Source organism: Oryzias latipes, chromosome 8, assembly GCF_002234675.1.
Source record: "Oryzias latipes chromosome 8, ASM223467v1".
NCBI classification, from domain to species: domain Eukaryota; kingdom Metazoa; phylum Chordata; class Actinopteri; order Beloniformes; family Adrianichthyidae; genus Oryzias; species Oryzias latipes.
Window position 1 is genome coordinate 17,908,488 of NC_019866.2, and position 18,180 is coordinate 17,926,667.

Below are 18,180 nucleotides of genomic sequence, written 5' to 3' on the forward strand. Positions count from 1 at the left end.
TTTTACATATCAGGTAAGCTTTAAAGACTCTGACTAGGAGTCTGAGCTTCTCACACTAATGCTGGCAGGAGCAAGCCACTTTGAATGGCGCCCAGATCCGAAGAAGTCAACAACAACCCAAAATTAGAAAACATACAGACTCTGATGCTAAAAGTAACTTGTGAAAAAAAAGCAATTATGAAAAAATTATAATTTACCACTAGTATCATTGTGGCACCTTTAAAACAAAAAACAATAAAATGAAGATAAAAGTACATTATAAAGCTTTTCTGTAATGAAACATGATAGTTTAAGAGATTATATCTGAAGGCAATGTCACACAGCCACTACGTGTGTATTTCCCAGATGAAAATTGATCATACATGAAAATCCGTAGAAAAATGTAAAATGTTGTTGTCTTTACGTGAAATTTTCACAGATGAATCTCGAATGAACCACATTAAAACTGTGGAAGAAGCACGAATGAACCATGCAAAGAACATGTAAATTAATGTATAACATGAACAGTGCATGCTAATTGCGGTGTTTATATGCAATTCATGAGTGATTCGTGCCTCAATTACGCAACTTGAACGTGATATGTATGCGATATAAAAGTTATGCATCGGTGGTACATCTGTGATAAGTCTGTTAGACATATGTGGAGTGGTTGTGGAAAGCCACAAAATTTGCGCATGCATCGCACAAAAATAATGCACAATTATGTAAGATTTACATTATTAGAGATGGCAGAACTTATTTTAGAGGAATAATTTATTAAAATGTAAATATTAAAAGGGGCAAGGGTGTATTTCATTCATGTAAATTGTTGCATTGTAGCTTTCCTACTGCATAGTATGTTTATATGAAAGTGCCAAATATTGTGCTAAATTTAAGGGTTTTTTGTTTTATTACATTACACCAGGCTTAGTAAAAGCCAACTGAAAGGTTTTTCTTCCGTTACATGCTTATTGGCAAATTAAAAAAGTATTGTTCTTAATTATTATTTTTTTGTTGTTGCACAGTAACCCAAAAATTAAGGTTTATACAAAATCAGGAAGGTGAATTGATGCATCGCGAGAACAGTACCAGTAGATTTAAAGATGAATAAATTAAAAAAAATGCATATGTTTATATTAGTTTAAAGATAAATGTGTATGATTAAAGTCAAAGGGGGGGGGGGGGGGGCTGCAGACTAGCCGCGCTACCTGAGCTGAACCGCTGATCTAACCTCTAACTAAATTTTTTGTGTGCATGTATTTATTTTTCCTTTTAAAAAACCTACAAATCAGAGAAACGGGCAGTCTAAAACATGTTTTTGTCTTTATTGGTGTGACAGTCAGACTGCACTTCAGAAACATTCAGGTAATAGACAGTTACACACATCTCTGTACATAGAAAGTTTACAATGAAGAGCCCAAACACCTTCCAAATAATAATAAATAAAAAAAACAGTGTTAATAGGGAAACACTACAAAAACCTATCTTCATTTATTCATTAGTTAATGGGGGATGTTAATTTTAAATTTCAGTATCAAATTGGGTAGGTCGAAAAGTCGCATATGTACTGTAACATCCATGCAATTTAAAAAAAAAAAGCACATTACTGATGGCACCTGCATGGCTCAATACAACCCTGATGTATTTACCTTAGTCTGACAGAATGAGCACTGATTTCTGTTAGAATTGTTCTGAAAAGGGTGACCCAAAAATGATATTTTCATGTTTTTGACAAACCCTGGACAGAATCACACACACACACACCCACACACACACACACACACACACACACTCTGTTTACCAAATAAACATACCGACTTACAGTTGACCAAAACCACGGCAGTGTACACAGGCCAGAAGATGCCAGAATATTTAATTTCATCTACCACACGATAGACAAAAACACAAAACTATGATACTCAAGCACCCCAAGCTACTTAGTAATACTTTGAGAGTATTAAATACAACCAGCAAAAGCCCAACTCGACCCAGAGACAACAAAACTTTATGAACAATAGCGGTTCTTCACTTCTATTCTCTAAAGCATGCCATGAATGGAACTGTCCTTTATGAATTGTGGGTAAAAAAATTGTTTTATGAACTTTGCATGAATTGGTCAATTTTAAGCAAAGACCTTTACTGAGCACAAAAATTGTATTCAGTGGCTGAAGGCACCAAAAAAAACCCACAATGAGTAAATATCCTTGTTTCATGAGATAAGTTGCTGCGAAAACACAATAAATTGACAATAAATGGACATAAGGTGTCAGTAAATTAAAATAAATCATCTTTAAATGTACTTCCTTTGTATTGAAATAAAATATTCTAATATATAATTAATAAATAAAGAAAATTAGCTATAATTCTAATTAATTTTTTATCATTTAAATATTAAAACCTGTCAATAAATCAACATTTACTCTTGCAGGTTCATATAAAACCATTTCTAGTTTGTTTTGGTGCATAATACGTCAATGATGTGGAGTTTCATCCGGGCGTGCATGGATTCGTGTGATCACAGGCATGAGGCAATAACAGTTTGGGAGTCAAACCAACATTTTTACTTTCTGCAACAAATCCTGGAGCTGCAAATGGCATTGTGTTTAATATATTTGTACTTTAAAAAACAAAAAACACAATATATTCATGCGTTGTTACAAAACTCAAGCGCCATGTAACAGTTCCCACCGGATCCCTTGCAGTAGCAAAAGCGATATCTCCCTTTTTCATGAACCTCAACATTTGGCTCCTTCATCCTAAAAACACTCATCTTCAAACATCACATTACAGCTATTTAAAACTGATTATACATGTAGCATCAATACATATTTAGTTAAATTTTGGAGGACATTAATAAATGCTGGAACAGAATTGTGATTGACGTACTTTACACATCCAACTTAAATAATAAACTGAGGTTATCCACACGCACACACATCCCTTTGCATCACTGAAGGTGCACATATACCCCTGTACCAGAATGACATGTTCACTGACGGTGTACCACAACACACAGACACTGCTGCAAAATGACATAGTTGGCATTGTTGCTATCTACATTTGAGTCATCTTTGACCCGCTTCGGTCCAGCCCCACCCCTTGTCACCTTGGCAACTGATTAGGACCCAGCCCCTCCTTTGCGACGGCAGGATTCAGGAGTTAGCCAGCTAGCAACCCTCCACTTGGTTTTCTTTTGCCTGAGACTTAACTACATTTGACAGCAACCTGCTCTTTTGTAAAAGCTTGTGTGTTTTCACCCTGAAAGTTTTATTATGACGGCAAGAAGAGGGTAGGGCAGTTTGGCAGCTTGTTTTTTTTTTAAGTAAGCGGAAGCATAAAGGGACCTAAATATCCTGGGATGGGGTGGTGGTGGTTATGGGGTCTCACTCTCTCCACTTCACCGAAAGTAATTCCCAAAAAAACCCATCATCTATTACACACACTGTGGATGAATCATAAATTAAAAATTTTAAGAGTGAGATTCAGCTTCTTTTGGGTCTTTTGACTGTTTCATCAATCAAGAATGTATAAAAAAGAAAATAGTCTCAAAACATTTGTGTGTGCGTAATACTAATTTGTAACTTTTGTCTCTGCCTGTTTGTGTGCAACTTTAGTTTTGTGAGTTCGTAATACTTGATTTGTAACTCTTACAAAACATTTTGTGCTTAACTGTGTGAACTTACAACTGTATATTCAAATGTACACTTGAATATCAAAATCTTAGGAATTTTTTTAGCTTTTAAGAATAAACTTTGAACGATGATAATTCTTTTTTACTTGTTTTTAAAGTATTTGTCAGTTCAGCAGCACCTGTAAAAGGAAATAATTTAGGGGGAAGGGTGATAAGAAAACTCTGACACTGCATTCTACTAGCATTTAAATGCATCATGTATGCACACATTTGGAGAAGAAAAGAAAGAGTCTCAAAACCTTTGGTGCTTTTGTAACTCTATGGAGAAAAGTGTATCTGTGTGTATCTGCCGATTGGTGTGTACTATTTAAGGATTTGAATGCTTTGGAGCGGTTTTGAATTCGTAGTTTTAAGCTGCTGTAATTTCAAGTTGTGCGTGTGTAAATAGTATTTTGTATTGGTAAGTTTGTGATATTTGAGTGTACATGTGAATTCACAATTGCAAGTACACACAGTTACAATTACATTGTATGAGTTACTAATCAAGTGCTACGCACACACAAATCAAGTACAGTATTCCCCCCGTATTCACAGGAGTTAGGGACCAGAGAAACCCACAAATATGCAGAAAGCGCAAATACAGAGAACCACCCCACCCACCCCCGTGACCGAAGAATGCCCACCATCGATCCTTACTCATTAAAAACCCTTCTGAATGCGCTAATACCTTTTCTCCATGCACTGGCACAAACTTCGGTTATAGCGATTCAAGAACCAGTGGAAATAGTTGTTGCTTGGTGTTAAGTATATTTTAACAGCCGGCAAGGAAGCCAATGGGCCAGCATGCTCTTAATCTCTGCTCCCATCCTCAAAAATTTCTCTGAATTTCTCGAAATTCATCCTCAGACTTTGCTCAGACCCAAAAGTCTCATACAAGTATTTTGAGTTGTCTGAGCTTATGTGATGAACCGGAGGAGTCACGTGACTAAAAAAAATCTGCAAATGTGGGAAATGCGAATAAGCGGGGGAACACTGTATTACACACACACACATACACACACACAAATCCAAAGTTACAGATAAATAGACAGAGACACAAGTTACAAACCAGTATTACGCACACACAAATTATTTGAGACTATTTTCTTTCCATAAAAATGGATTAAGGAGGAAAATGGATCAGAAATAAATCTATCCAATCTATAAACAAGTACAACTCTTTCTTAGAAATATTGCCATAGGCATTTTTTAACAACGTAATTGAATGATAGGAAGACCTACATTCTTAAGAAATATTTAAAATGCTTTTTGAACAAAAGTATTTAACCCTTGTGCTATCCTATGACCCCACCCTTACATTGACTTGTTTTCCCTACCTTGACAAAGGTGGATAAAGGTGAAGAGGATTTCATGTAATCCATGGACACCAATGAAGATCACAAATCATTGGAAAAAAAAGATTCAGCGCACTGTCTTGTGGGGTCTTAATGACCCAACTCCCAATGTTAAAGTGCCTAAGATAGCACAAGTTATACATAATCTGAAGCTCACACGGGAATTTTCAAAAGACTATTAAATGCAATTTGAAATATTTCCCTAAATTCATCTTAACTGATGCTAACAGTGTATGTCTGCCTACTATAAGAGCTTGAGATATTGCACTAGATCACAAGAAATTGTTTTTTTTTTAACATCATGTTAAATCAAAATCAATTATCATGACAACTTACTAAATAAGGTCACTGTCTGAAACACACAGTACAGAATGGCACTTAAAATACAGTGCAGACCGAGGCATGCCTCAAAGTTGGCGGAGTTAAACCGTTGAGGCACGCCCAGTGTATGTGATTTTTCGTCACAGTAAAGGTTGGCATTCAAAAATACTAAGTGTCTCAGCTTTATGAAGCTGATCTGGTTTCTTCAATCTGTAATGATATGCTCTGTTTTAGGAGAAAATTCTCTCTGTTTTCAGGTGCAGGTAGGTTGTGGAGCTAGTTCTAGATGGAACTGTTTTTGCAAACTCTTCTTATTTTGCATTATCAATTAAAGTGACCCCGAATTTTGCTTCTTTTTCTAGTGTCACTGATTTCTGTATGTTTTTTTTTTAACGTTGTTTCTTCTAGCCTTCTTGTTGCACCTGGCGCTCTACTCCATTCACGTGCTGCGCTGCTGTGCGTGTAACGAGCTTTCGCTACTGGTTACTGGCTACTGGTTCGCTGCTCAACACAAACACGTATTGACCAATGAGCGGCTTGAAGAGAAAAAGAAATAAGAAAGACTGAAGGACAGTTTAAAAAAACAGTTTCCAGGAAGAAGCCGGCTCTTGTTCACTTTAAAGAGCCAAGTGATCGGTAATCACACCAGTCGAATCAACAATCGCGCGTTAAGTTAATACTAATGTTGTTTGAATTTGCCAGCGACTGTCTGGAAGAACTATAATGAACTTTTGAACGGCGTCTATACTTTTCAATCAACACGACTGAACATGAACAACATCCTGCTCATTCACTTGCTGCGTCTGCGAACGTGCTGAGGCAGAGGAGGGTGGTGTGTTTGTCCACTGAGCAGAAGCAGGGAATACAGAGGCGGAAAAAACATGCGAATTGCATTCTCTTGTCTAGTGACATGAGATATATTTATGTGAGATAAGAGCCGTTTCGTTTGTGTCCAACACATCACAGTTTTGTTTAGTTTGCCTTTCTTGTTCCTGTAGCTATGAATAAAAAAGGCTGTTTGAAAAAAAAACTCTTCCAGTAGGAGTGTACATATCCTAAAATTAAAATAACTAATCTTTTTCTGAATTTGAAAATGGCGAAGCTTAATTCAATCATCTCAGGATACACTCCCGCTTCCGGTAGGTGGCAATATTGCACGTCAAAACATAAAATGTGAAGAAAAATATGGCAATTGCGGTGACGTAGAGTAATCACATGCAGTGGTCGCCCATGGTGAGTAATGCCTCGGTCTACACAGTGCAGCCAGTGGTAGTGAAGACATGCAGAGGATCCCCCTAAACTGCAGCATGAAACTACTGTCGGAGCTAAAAAACTGAAAATTCCCAGAAGTGTGTGGCAGGAAAGGAAGATTTTGGCTTATAAATAAATCTCATTAAGATATGAGGCGTGCCTCCTGTTAGGGAAAGGACCTACCGCATTGCTTTCAGTTAAAGAACACAGCCTTCTTTTGAGACAGAATTCACTGTTGATCCTCATTTTCTAACAATACAGTGTTTGAATGCTTCAAAGTGGCCTCTTCTGCTCTCCCTCATCTGTTTTTTGTTTATCTGCTCTAAAGTAAAGATTTACTGCTGAAAGGTTTAGAAAAGTGCAGATTTATCTGGAATGTTCTGAAAGGACAGGGAAAATGAGGAGGACAAAAAGAAGAAGAGGCCTTTTTTGTTTGTTTCTACTAAGCACAGGTTAATTTACACAGAAATGCATCAGAAAACACAGGTTACCCCTCATTCATATTTTTCTTCTTATCTCCATGTTTTACCCTTAGGTCTTTGTTGTTGTTTCTTTTCTAGTAAATGGGAACCTGGTATGTGGGTGCTGCATTGTTTTCAGTAAAGGGCGGGCTCTGGTAGGCCTCTGTGGTTTCAGTGGTGCCTCCTCCTGGAGAGTTGGAGGGGTATGGCTGAGTTGGTGCACCCCCATCCATGTGTTCGGTAGTGAACAGGCTCATGTCTGTACCGAGCAGATACTTCTGGACCGCACGCGCTGTTAGACCAGCCTGCAGAGACCCAAAAAAATTCACCACAAGATAAGAGGAGTTAGAAGACAGCTGCTAGCTAAAGCTAATTTCTGCTGAACCACAAAACCAACATTTTTCTTTGATTTATTTAGGTTAAAGCAAAGAAAGTGTCAATTAAAACACATTTTCTAAATATGTGCGGCCAGCCCTGAACCTTTTTCTTGGCTGCATGGACCTAGAGGAAGGGTTAAGGTTAGGATTACGATGGGGGTAGGGTTAAACCACCAAATGTTTGTTGACTGCGGCTGTTTATGCAGCTTTTTTGAATACATGCGACCAACAACAAAATTCAGCCTTAAAATACATGTGAGCAGTGCGCATCTTGGCTGCACGTATTACGTGAGGACAACATGAATTTCCTTCACATTTTGTGCTTGTCACACATAAATACACTGACCAAAAATATAAACGCAACACTTTTGTTATTGCTCCCATTTTTATGGTATGAACTCAAAGATGTGAAACATTTTCCACATACACAAAATAACCAGTTCTCTGACATATTGTTCACAAATCTGTCTAAATCTGTGATGGTGAGCACTTCTCCTTTGCCAAGACAATCCATCCCACCTCGCAGGTGTGCCATATCAAGATGCTGATTAGACAGCATGATTATTGCACAGGTGTGCCTTAGACTGGCCACGAGAAAAGGCCACTCTGAAATCTTCAGTTGTATCACACAGCACAAGGCCACAGATGTCGCAAGTTGTGAGGGAGCGTGCAATTGGCATGTTGATAGCAGGAATGTCCACCAGAGCTGTTGCTAGGGAATTTAATGTCCATTTCTCCACCATAAGCCATCTCCAAAGGCGTTTCCGAGAATTTGGCAGCACATCCAACCGGCCTCACAACCGCAGACCACGTGTAACCAAACCAGCCCAAGACCTCCACATCCAGCTTGTCCACCTCCAAGATCGTCTGAGACCAGCCACTCGAACAGCTGCTGAAACAATCGGTTTGCATAACCACAGAATTTCTGCACAAACTGTCAGAAACCGTCTCAGGGAAGCTCATCTGCATGCTCGTCGTCCTCATCCAGGTCTCGACCTCACTCCAGTTCGTCGTGGTAACCGACTTGAGCAGGCAAATGCTCACATGCGATGGCGTCTAGCAAGTTGGAGGGTGTTCTCTTCACAGTTGAATCCCAGATTACACTATTCAGGGCAGATGGCAGACAGCGTGTGTGGCGTCATGTGGGTGAGCGGTTTTCTGATGTCAATGTTGTGGATTGATTAGCCCATGGTGGTGGTGGGGTTATGGTATGGGCAGGCATATGTTATGGGCGACGAACACAGGTGCATTTCATTGATGGCATTTTGAATGCACAGAGATACTGTGACAAGATCCTGGGGCCCATTGTTGTGCCGTAAATCCAACAACATCACCTCATGTTGCAGCATGATAATGCACGGCCCCATGTTGCAAGGATCCATACACAATTCTTGGAAGCTGAAAACATCTCAGTTCTTGCATGGCCAACATACTCACAGGACATGTCACCCATTGAGCATGTTTGGGATGCTCTGGATCGGCGTATACGACAGCGTGTTCCAGTTCCTGCCAATATCCAGCAACTTCGCACAGCCATTGAAGAAGAGTGGACCAACATTCCACAGGCCACAATAGACAACCTGATCAACTCTATGCGAAGGAGATGTGTCGCACTTCATGAGGCAAATGGTGGTCACACTAGATACTGACTGGTTGTCTGAGTCCCCTGACCCCCTCAATAAAACAAAACTGAAGATTTCAGAGTAGCCTTTTTTTTTGTGGCCAGTCTAAAGGCCCGTACACACCGGGACGAATATTCGCCAGGCGTTATTCGCCAGCGTTTTTCGCCACGTCTTTTGTGTTCACACCCAGGCGATTTTCGCTGACGATGAGCCGAGCGAACTTGCAATTTCTTTCCCTGACATTAGATGGCGCTTAATGTAAACAGAAATACTCCTGTACACAAGGTGGCGCTGCGCAACTTTACGATTCTTAAAGTCGCTTTTCACTCAGAAGAAGAGAGCAAGTATTTACGCGCTTGTCAGAATCATACAAAGAAAACATGAATATTTCAAGCATCAGTAGCTCCAACTGGTACTTGGTAAGGGGATATTTAAGAATGTCCGTCATTATTTCTTCGCGGCAGTGTAGACGCTACTTGGCGTCTATCTTCTTCGCTGGTATGTGTGCTCAGCAAGGCAGTTTTGTGTTTGAGCGCCCCCAAGTTGTGTTGTACTGTAACTTCAGAAGCTCCAGACACGTGAGCAAAAGCGCCATTCTCATTGGTCGAGTAGATTTCGACGCGACGCGTCGAAAAAAAAAAACGAACCCGAGGCGTTTTTTTTTTTTGACGCTTTAACGCGTGGCGTTTTTTCGCGTCGGTGTGCACACTCTCGTTGGTGCCCTTTGTTTAGTCACGAGGCGTTAAACGTCGGCGAAAATCGCCGGCGAAATTCGTCCCGGTGTGAACAGGCCTTAAGGCACACCTGTGCAATAATCATACTGTCTAATCAGCATCTTGATATGGCACACCTGCGAGGTGGGATGGATTGTCTTGGCAAAGGAGAAGTGCTCACTATCACAGATTTAGTTAGATTTGTGAACAATATTTCAGAGAACTGGTTATTTTGTGTATGTGGAAAATGTTTCACAGCTTTGAGGTCATACCATAAAAAATGGGAGCAATAAAAAAAAGTGTTGCGTTTATATTTTTGGTTAGTGTGTGTGCAAATAACATGAGCCTAAACCATAACAAATCAAATAAAAATCTTTTGAGTATTGCATACTGAAGAAAAGGCATAATATAATTTGGCAAAATGCTTTTGGATTATGTTATCGCAGTTCATGCTCATCAGCTAACATTGGAAGAACAATTTTATTTTTTAACCTTTTTCTGTTCTGGGGCAAAAACCTTTTTTTAAAAGACTTGTAATACATTTTAATCAGGACCTATTTTTAATCAAACTGAACCTTTTAAATGAAACTAATTGAAAAATAAGTAAATAAAAGAAAATTAAAATAAATATTAAATCCTAAAAGCCTAAATTCTGACAGACAGGAAGTGAAAATGCAAACAGTTACAATATACCAAACTAACAAAGGTTTCTAACAAGCCTAAAGAAGTCCACAAAAATAATTCAGCAGCAACATTTCTATTTAAGAAAAAGCTTATTTTGTTCTTTTAAATGTTGTCCAAAATGCATCAGTGCTCATTGCTGAAGCCTGTGATAGATTATCACATTGGCCTGACTCGCACTAGCCCTTCCAGTGCTTATAGTTGGCCTGTTTGAAGTAAATGAAAATAATGAAAATGAGAAAGAATGATCAGGAGTTAGCATCTCCGAGTCATCAACTAATCCAGTTGTGACAACGTGGAGACAGTGAGTAGTAAAGTTTCAGCATATTTTTTTACAAAAAAGAAGTACTAAAGCATCATCAGATGATAAATTGATGAAGTGGATTTAGAAAAACACAATTTATACACCTCTTAGTCATTTAAGTAAAAGGGTCCAGAAAAGAAATCACATTTGTGATGCAAATGTCAAGAATTGGCAGTTTCAGAGCTTATTTGATTTGATTTTTGATTTGATTTGAAATGGTTTATTTCAAGCAATCAAATAAGAATAATACACAAATTTATACATCCATACAATGACATATCAAACTTAGGATAATTAGACATAAAATGAAATATTGCTTGAAAGGGATTGGAAGGAAGCAAATTTATACACTCCCAACCCTGTTGATATTAGGAGATTGATTTGAAATTAGGTGTTTTCCGTAACAAAAATAAGATGTCTTGGTTTTATCTAAAGAACAAGGATCTAAGTTCCGTTTAACACTTGCAGCCCCACGTAAGCACAAGTGAATGGAAAAAATGTCATTAAAGAAATGATACTGATCCCTGAAATATGTATTTTTGCCTTTAACAACACATATATTCACTTTAGTTTTCTAATCTGTTTGGACTTGGACCCAGTCAGTCTGGATTATGGGGAAAAGGGAACTAAAACTGACCAAGCAAATTCATGCAACCTGTTTATGCAGAAATACTGAATCCCACGCCAATAGTTTTTACTCTGTATTAAGAAACTACATTTAATTGTGAAACATAAGTTTGTAAGTGTCCAAATTTTACATCCTTACCCAAGTGATTATGGAAAAGAAAGAGAAAGCGATTGCTGCCCGAGCTGCGTCTGCCCCTTGGTTGAGTGGTAGATCCTCTTTCTTGGTCCGAGACCATTGATTGGCCAGGAAACAGAAACTTACAAAGTATAGAAAGGTCCAGAAACCTATCAGGAACCAACAAAACAATGACAGGGTTTTTCCAAGTTACACCAATTTTTGATAGAAAACCCCAAAATGGTTTTGGATGTCTAAAACACTCTCAATTCTGTAAAACTTAAAACCATTTTATAGTTTCAATTCTACAAATTAGAGGGAAATCACGATGCAGGAGGAGCTGCAGAATGTTGATGTTTCTTTGAATGCTGCTAATAATTGTCCATTCCTTTAAGCTTATTTTGGCTTTGAAGATCGACTTTTACCATTTGTCAGTATTTGTATCAATTTTAATACTTGACCAGATGCCGGAGATGCAGAGGCAGGTCCATTAATTGTAATGCACAAAAGTAAACAAAATACTCCATGTCCAACAAAGTTCTTGTGTTTATTCTTGAGCATAAAAAATATGTATCAAAAAAGCTAATTTTTAGGGTTTTCAAAATCTTTCCAGGCGAATGTTTTAAATGAAGTGGTCAACAAAAATAATATTAGGACCTACACACCCTCTCCTTACAGAAACCACCACAAAAGAACCAACCTGCAAGTGGACAGGTGCACTAAATTCAAACTCCCCCCCTGATTATGTGACATAGTGACAACAATGGCGGCTACAGTATTCATCTCTTGCCTAAATTTACAAAAGCAAGCTTGTGTCTGCTCACCTGAGAAGCCGATCTCCAGCATCACCGCCTTCTTCCTGTCTTTAATAGAGCTGATGGAGGAGAACTTGTAGTCGAGCATGAAGAAGAAGGAGCAGGCCAGCAGGCCCACCAGCCCCACAAACACTCCGTAGTTACAGGCATCAGCATTCTTGTTGAAAACACAGTGGAGGCGCTCGCTGCCCATGTTATAATAGCCTTCGTTTACGATGGAGGCAAAGACCACCAGGGAGAATATCTGTCGACCAGAAAAAACAATATTTATGAAATAAAAAGTGATAGTCATCTCTATAGCAAGAACATTGTTGCTGCAGCACCTTGATACTAAACCCAGTTAGGATGGCTGCTGACAAATTGTTGTTCACCTATCAGCACATCCCTTCACGGGTCGCCAAAGAAAATCAGCTTTCGCTAATACAAAACATTTGGCTTGGCATAGATTTTTAGACCGGATGCCCTTCCTTACACAACCCTTTATTTTATCTTGGCTGGGGACTTGCACAGGAAGATTCAGACCCGGGTCTCCTTGTGACTACATAGGTAGGTAGTATCGTGAAGGGTCTTGCCTAAGGACCCACACACACCTGAAATGAAAACTGAAATTGAAGAATTAAATTGGGCTAATATACTTTAAATGGTGACATTGAGGACAGTTCAAAGAATTTCACTAAAAAATTACATGACTTTTGGAAAAGTTTAAAGAGAAAGGTGTTTCCAGACAACATAGAGATACCCTGCCATGGATTTACAATGACATTTTGAAACTGATGAAAGACAGACAAAAACTTTTAGTGACCACCGAATTTTTACGACACTTAGAAATAAAGTTGTGAAACAAGTTCGTCAAGCAGCGGCACAGATTTTTTCATAGGTTTAATTAATAAGGCTAATCGAAATGGAAAACTTGTATGTAACCAGATTTCTGGGTTGCAAAAAAGAAAGCAACACCAGAAATACTCAATTTTGGATCAACGATTCAATAACTGACAACCTAGAAATAATTGTAAATGGCTGTAACCCTTGCGCTATCCTAGGCACTTTACCATTGGGAGTTGGGTCATCTAGACCCACTAGACAGTGCGCTGAACCTTTTTTTTTCAATTATTTGTGAACCTCACTGGTGTCCATGGATAACATGAAATCTTTCCACCTTTATCCACCTTTGTCATGGTAGGGAGAACACGTCAATGCAAGGGTGGGGTCATCTAAGATAGCATAAGGGTTAATAATTTCTTTATTCAATCTATTGAAGAATCAACAGTACAATTAAAAACCCCAATAATCTCAAACTGTCGCATAGATAATATCAAACCAATATTTACCATACCAGAAATATCAGTACCTAATGTGCTAAAAAATTTGGTAATTGTTGCAATTAACCATGACATCCTTCATGTCAAAAACACTCAATTTAATTTTTCAGAAATTTCTCTTCATTGGATCAGATCATATTTTGCGGACAGTACACAGGCGGTACAAATAAGTAAAGCTCGATTATCTTTAATATCCTGTTAAGCAGAAGTTCCCCAAGGTTCAATCTTGGGGCCTCTCCTTTTTTAACCTTTATGTGAACAAATGTTAAAATGCAGTGTTGTGCAGATGACACAATAATTTATTTTTACGCAAAAAAAAAAAAAAAAAGAGGAAGCTGCTGCAATCCTAACTAGAATCATGGTACCAGTCTCTGACTGGCTTAAAAAGGCATGCCATCATCTTAACACCAAAAAACCCCAAACAAAACAAAAATCATATTTTCTGGCAACAGGCAGTCACCAGCCAGCTGCTTTGGTCAATGGAGAGCAACTACAAGTGGTAGAACACTTTGATTCACTTTGATTCCAATTCACCTTTTAAAGAGCACGTAAAAAACGTAACTTTTTAAATTGTAGATACATAAGATCTTATCACTGAGGCAACAAAAGTGTATACAGAACAGAAACTTTCTGTTCTGGTGATGCTGGATCTTAGTACTGTCTTTGATACAGTAGATCACCAGATTTTATTAGACAGATTTAGGAGCCTGGGATGCATCTCAGGATCTGCTCTTAACTGGTTTCCTTTCTATCTCACAGATCAACACTTTTTTGTAGTGTAGATACACGGTCCTTAAGAATCCATGAAACAAGTTGTGGGGTTCCCCAAGGGTAAATTCTGGGTCCAATTCTTTTTAATTTTTACATGTTGCCTCTTGTAGATGTCAGCAGGAGACACAACATTTACTTTCACAGCTATGCTGATCATACACAGCTATATATCGGACATTGGAATAAATGGATCTCCATTACACCGTTCTGCACAGCAGTACCGAGCCAGACTTTATTTAAGAGGCAGTTCTTACGTTTTTGTTCAGGGTTATATTGGGGGAACTGGGTGGGTGGAGGGAGGAATCTGGTGAGGGAGTGGTGCCAACTGTTTATGATTGTCCTGTGTTTTCTTTTAAATAATTTTTTCTCTTTTATGGCTATCTATTTGCTTCTATGTAAAGCACCTTGGGTTTTCAACCTGAATGAAAGATGCCATACAAATAAATGTTAGTTTGAAGTTTGTATTCACTCAATGGTTTTTGTCATTTAACATAGTGCCTTACTACAAGGTCCCAAACAAGTGAAACCATTTTTAAAGCCGCTTAAGTCCTTGTTAAAAAAAACATTGAAAATCCTTTTTAAGAAACCTTTGCAACATCACTATTGTATCATTCTCTATAAGTGTAACATACTGGATTTTGGAAAATTATCAGTTGTTTTACGTGCCTGTCTTGTTTGGTCAAGTTTTAAATGGGCTTTGTCCTCCACCTTTAACAAATTTTAGATACAGAAAAACAGATGTAGGCATTCATATCAGAGCTTTATTTAGAGGAGACTGTGAGGTACAAAGATGCACGACCAAATTCAGTGAAATGGTTTTCTCCATCGGAGGGACAACATTCTTGAATACACTGCCAGTTCACATCAGAAACTGTGAAAACTATGCAAGACTTAAAACAGTTCTTACTATTGGTTAAAAATAAATTAATCATGTACTTATACTTAAAATAATTTTATGGGTGCATCAAACTTCAGAGAGTGCTTGAGTTTTGTTTGTTTTATATGTTTTTACTGTAAAAGTCTGTTTGTGTGGGTTTGTCTACTTTGTGGTCTTGTATATTTCCTGTCCTTATCATGTCTGTAATGTTTACTTTTTTGGGGGTTCAATGTTTGGATGTATCTCATTTTTCTGCCTTAGGGCTATAGATGTTAGTTAACTCTTGTGCTAATTCCGGCATATTTCTGTTGTACCCCTGCAAAACTTTGATTAATTTTCCTCACTTAAATCATTTTGAAAAAGCTCACAACTCAAGGTTCATTTTTTCACATTTAATCCCTTGTTCACATTTAGCATTCCTCCTCTTCCCTTTGTTTTGCACAGTGATGCAGGTCAGCTGACTAACATTAACAGGAGGAATACGTCCATGTGACACCCAAACACACATGGAGGCGCACTCCGACATGGGGGTCTGGGTCATATGATGTCGGAGGCACACAATGGGATGAAGTCAAGGCCGAATTTTAAACCGATCACGAGTGGATGAATTCTCAGCATATGCACAGCACAAATGCTTTCAGGGAATTAGCCAGATAAAGAAGAGGAACTTTGACTAAATTCTTTGCATAGTTTCAGAGTTAGCCTTGAGGACACCTGCATTGACAAGACTCCTTTGCTCCCACAGTAAAGTTTCTCTATACTTCTGGGACCAGAGGAGGGAGGTGCAAGGCTCACCTGTGACCTGCGGGCTAAAAAGGTCAAAGCCCAAATCTGTACAAAGAACTAAATTAAAAGTAAAGATTGAGTTTAGATTAAAAGCTTTGGTCAAAATTCCTTACTGCAACAGTTGTAAAAGCTCCCAATTCAATATGTGCTCATAACAGTTAGTTGTTTGATACACTTCTGGACCAAACATGTTTCACATATTTTTTTAAATAACAAATTAATTTGATTTTGGATGGAGGGATAAATCCACCCTGATTTTTGTCTGTTTGCAGTACAGACAGAGAAATTTTTAACTCTATGGTCTCCAAAAGGAATCCAAAAGCTAAGATCTGAAGCCCAAACGTTTTATTTGTTTTTCTCATTTTATAGTTTCTTGCATTTTCTGCTAGACAATTTCATTTTATTTTATTTTTAATTACCAATTTCTCCCATGCTTTTGTTTTGAAATTATTTTACATTTTGACCTTCTAAAATTAGATTGAAATTATTTTTAAAATAAGATTTCTTTTTATTTCTACTTTAATAAAAAAAAAAGAATATTAAATTAATTTAATCAGATTTTAGAAAAAAATAGAACTTTTATTGATTTACTGACTGTTACCATAACTTAAAAAAGAAGAGATAATAACGGATAGCAATAAATAGGAGTAAAATGCAATAATTAACAAAAGCAATAATAATAACACCAAAATACAATAATTAACTATTTATTATATTTTTCAATTTTGATGTTGGAAAAACAGGAAAATAGTCCAGGAGTAACATTTTAAGCTTGTTGGAGAAAATGTTGATCATTTGCAGACTTTAATTTTGAGGTTTTCATCAATTTTTAACAAACAAATAACCTTTACAGAAGTGATAAAGATTCTACAAAATGTATTGCTTTAAACATTTGGATTTGTGGACATGATAATAAGTCACCAAAAAAAAGGTATTTTTCCATTATCTTTTATTTGGATATGATTTTTTATTTTATCTTTTTATACATTTAACTGTAAATGCGTTTTTACTTATTTATAGTTGTGACTTGGTTGTATTTGTTTTTCAAATATGTAAGGAAGAAGCCAATTATACCAGAAGACATCCTCTGTACGGAAAGGTGGTGCGTTACATCAAACGTCAGAGCACGACGCGTCTCCGTGCTCCCCGCGTGCGTAATGATGCTGGCAGACCAATCAAAGGTGAGATGACGAGCTACAACCGTGTAGGGTAAATCAGTAAAATCATCCTGAATATCACAGTGATTGCAAAACTAAATCTGCATTTGAAATAAAAAAGATGTTTGATGATAAATGAGGACTGCAGCCTTAAGGAGGCGCTGGATTCTTCTGAGGAAGATGATTCCATCCTTGTGTTTTTTCCCCTCTGTCTGCTGATTATCTGGTGTATTTAGGAGACAGTTTGGGAATAAAACCCCACGCATAATGAGAATGAGTCGATTTATTTCACGTCAAAGTAGGTAGTCAGTATCCATGGTGTCAGGTAACCACCAGCCAGGCCTTAGGTCAGGAACACCCAGCGCCTTTCTCAGACCGAATCCATTGGCAGTATTTTGACATCGAGCTGCTCTGATTTCTACATCTTTGCGGGGGTGAACATTTCACGCGTTACAAAACACAGAGGACCCCTACCACAACACAGACACACACACACAAACGCGCGCGCGCGCGTAGAATGTCTTCCTCACCCACGACAGCACTCTCAGGATGGTCTGTGGCTGTTTGGCGAATGTGATGGGGTCGATGGTGGACCCGGCCCGGCCCGCTCCGAACGAACCCACTCCGTCCATCGTCCGTCTCTGTCGGGGTACGCTCCGCTCCTCAACGCTCCACGATCCCGGCTCCTCCGCGACAGGATGATGCTGTTACTGCTGCTGAAGGGACGGGTCCTGCGCGCTCCCAGCGGTGCGCGCTCACGGGCGGACGTGCTTCACGCTGCTGGGATAAGCCCGCGGAAGATGATTGCTGCATAGAAGTTGCGGGAGGGAAAAAACAAATAGAATGAATGTGTGATCCAAATAGATTTTGTGGAGGGTATATTATTATCATCAGCATCCTCATCATTATTATTATCATCATTCTCATTATTATTGACAGAATAATAATGCATTCACGCATTTGAAGGGAATGAAGCCAG

General features: G+C 38.3%; 1 protein-coding gene across 1 annotated transcript; it reads right to left on the minus strand.

Moving 5' to 3' along the window:
- Positions 1 to 5,575: 5,575 nt before the first annotated feature.
- syngr3 (synaptogyrin 3) lies at positions 5,576 to 17,971 on the minus strand. Its single transcript, XM_004071758.3, has 4 exons — positions 17,732 to 17,971; positions 12,301 to 12,535; positions 11,501 to 11,646; positions 5,576 to 7,342 (listed from the first exon to the last, which is right to left on the minus strand). Exons 1-4 carry the CDS (start codon positions 17,831 to 17,833, stop codon positions 7,133 to 7,135), a joined length of 693 nt encoding a protein of 230 aa, XP_004071806.1. The 5' UTR covers positions 17,834 to 17,971; the 3' UTR covers positions 5,576 to 7,132.
- Positions 17,972 to 18,180: the final 209 nt, after the last annotated feature.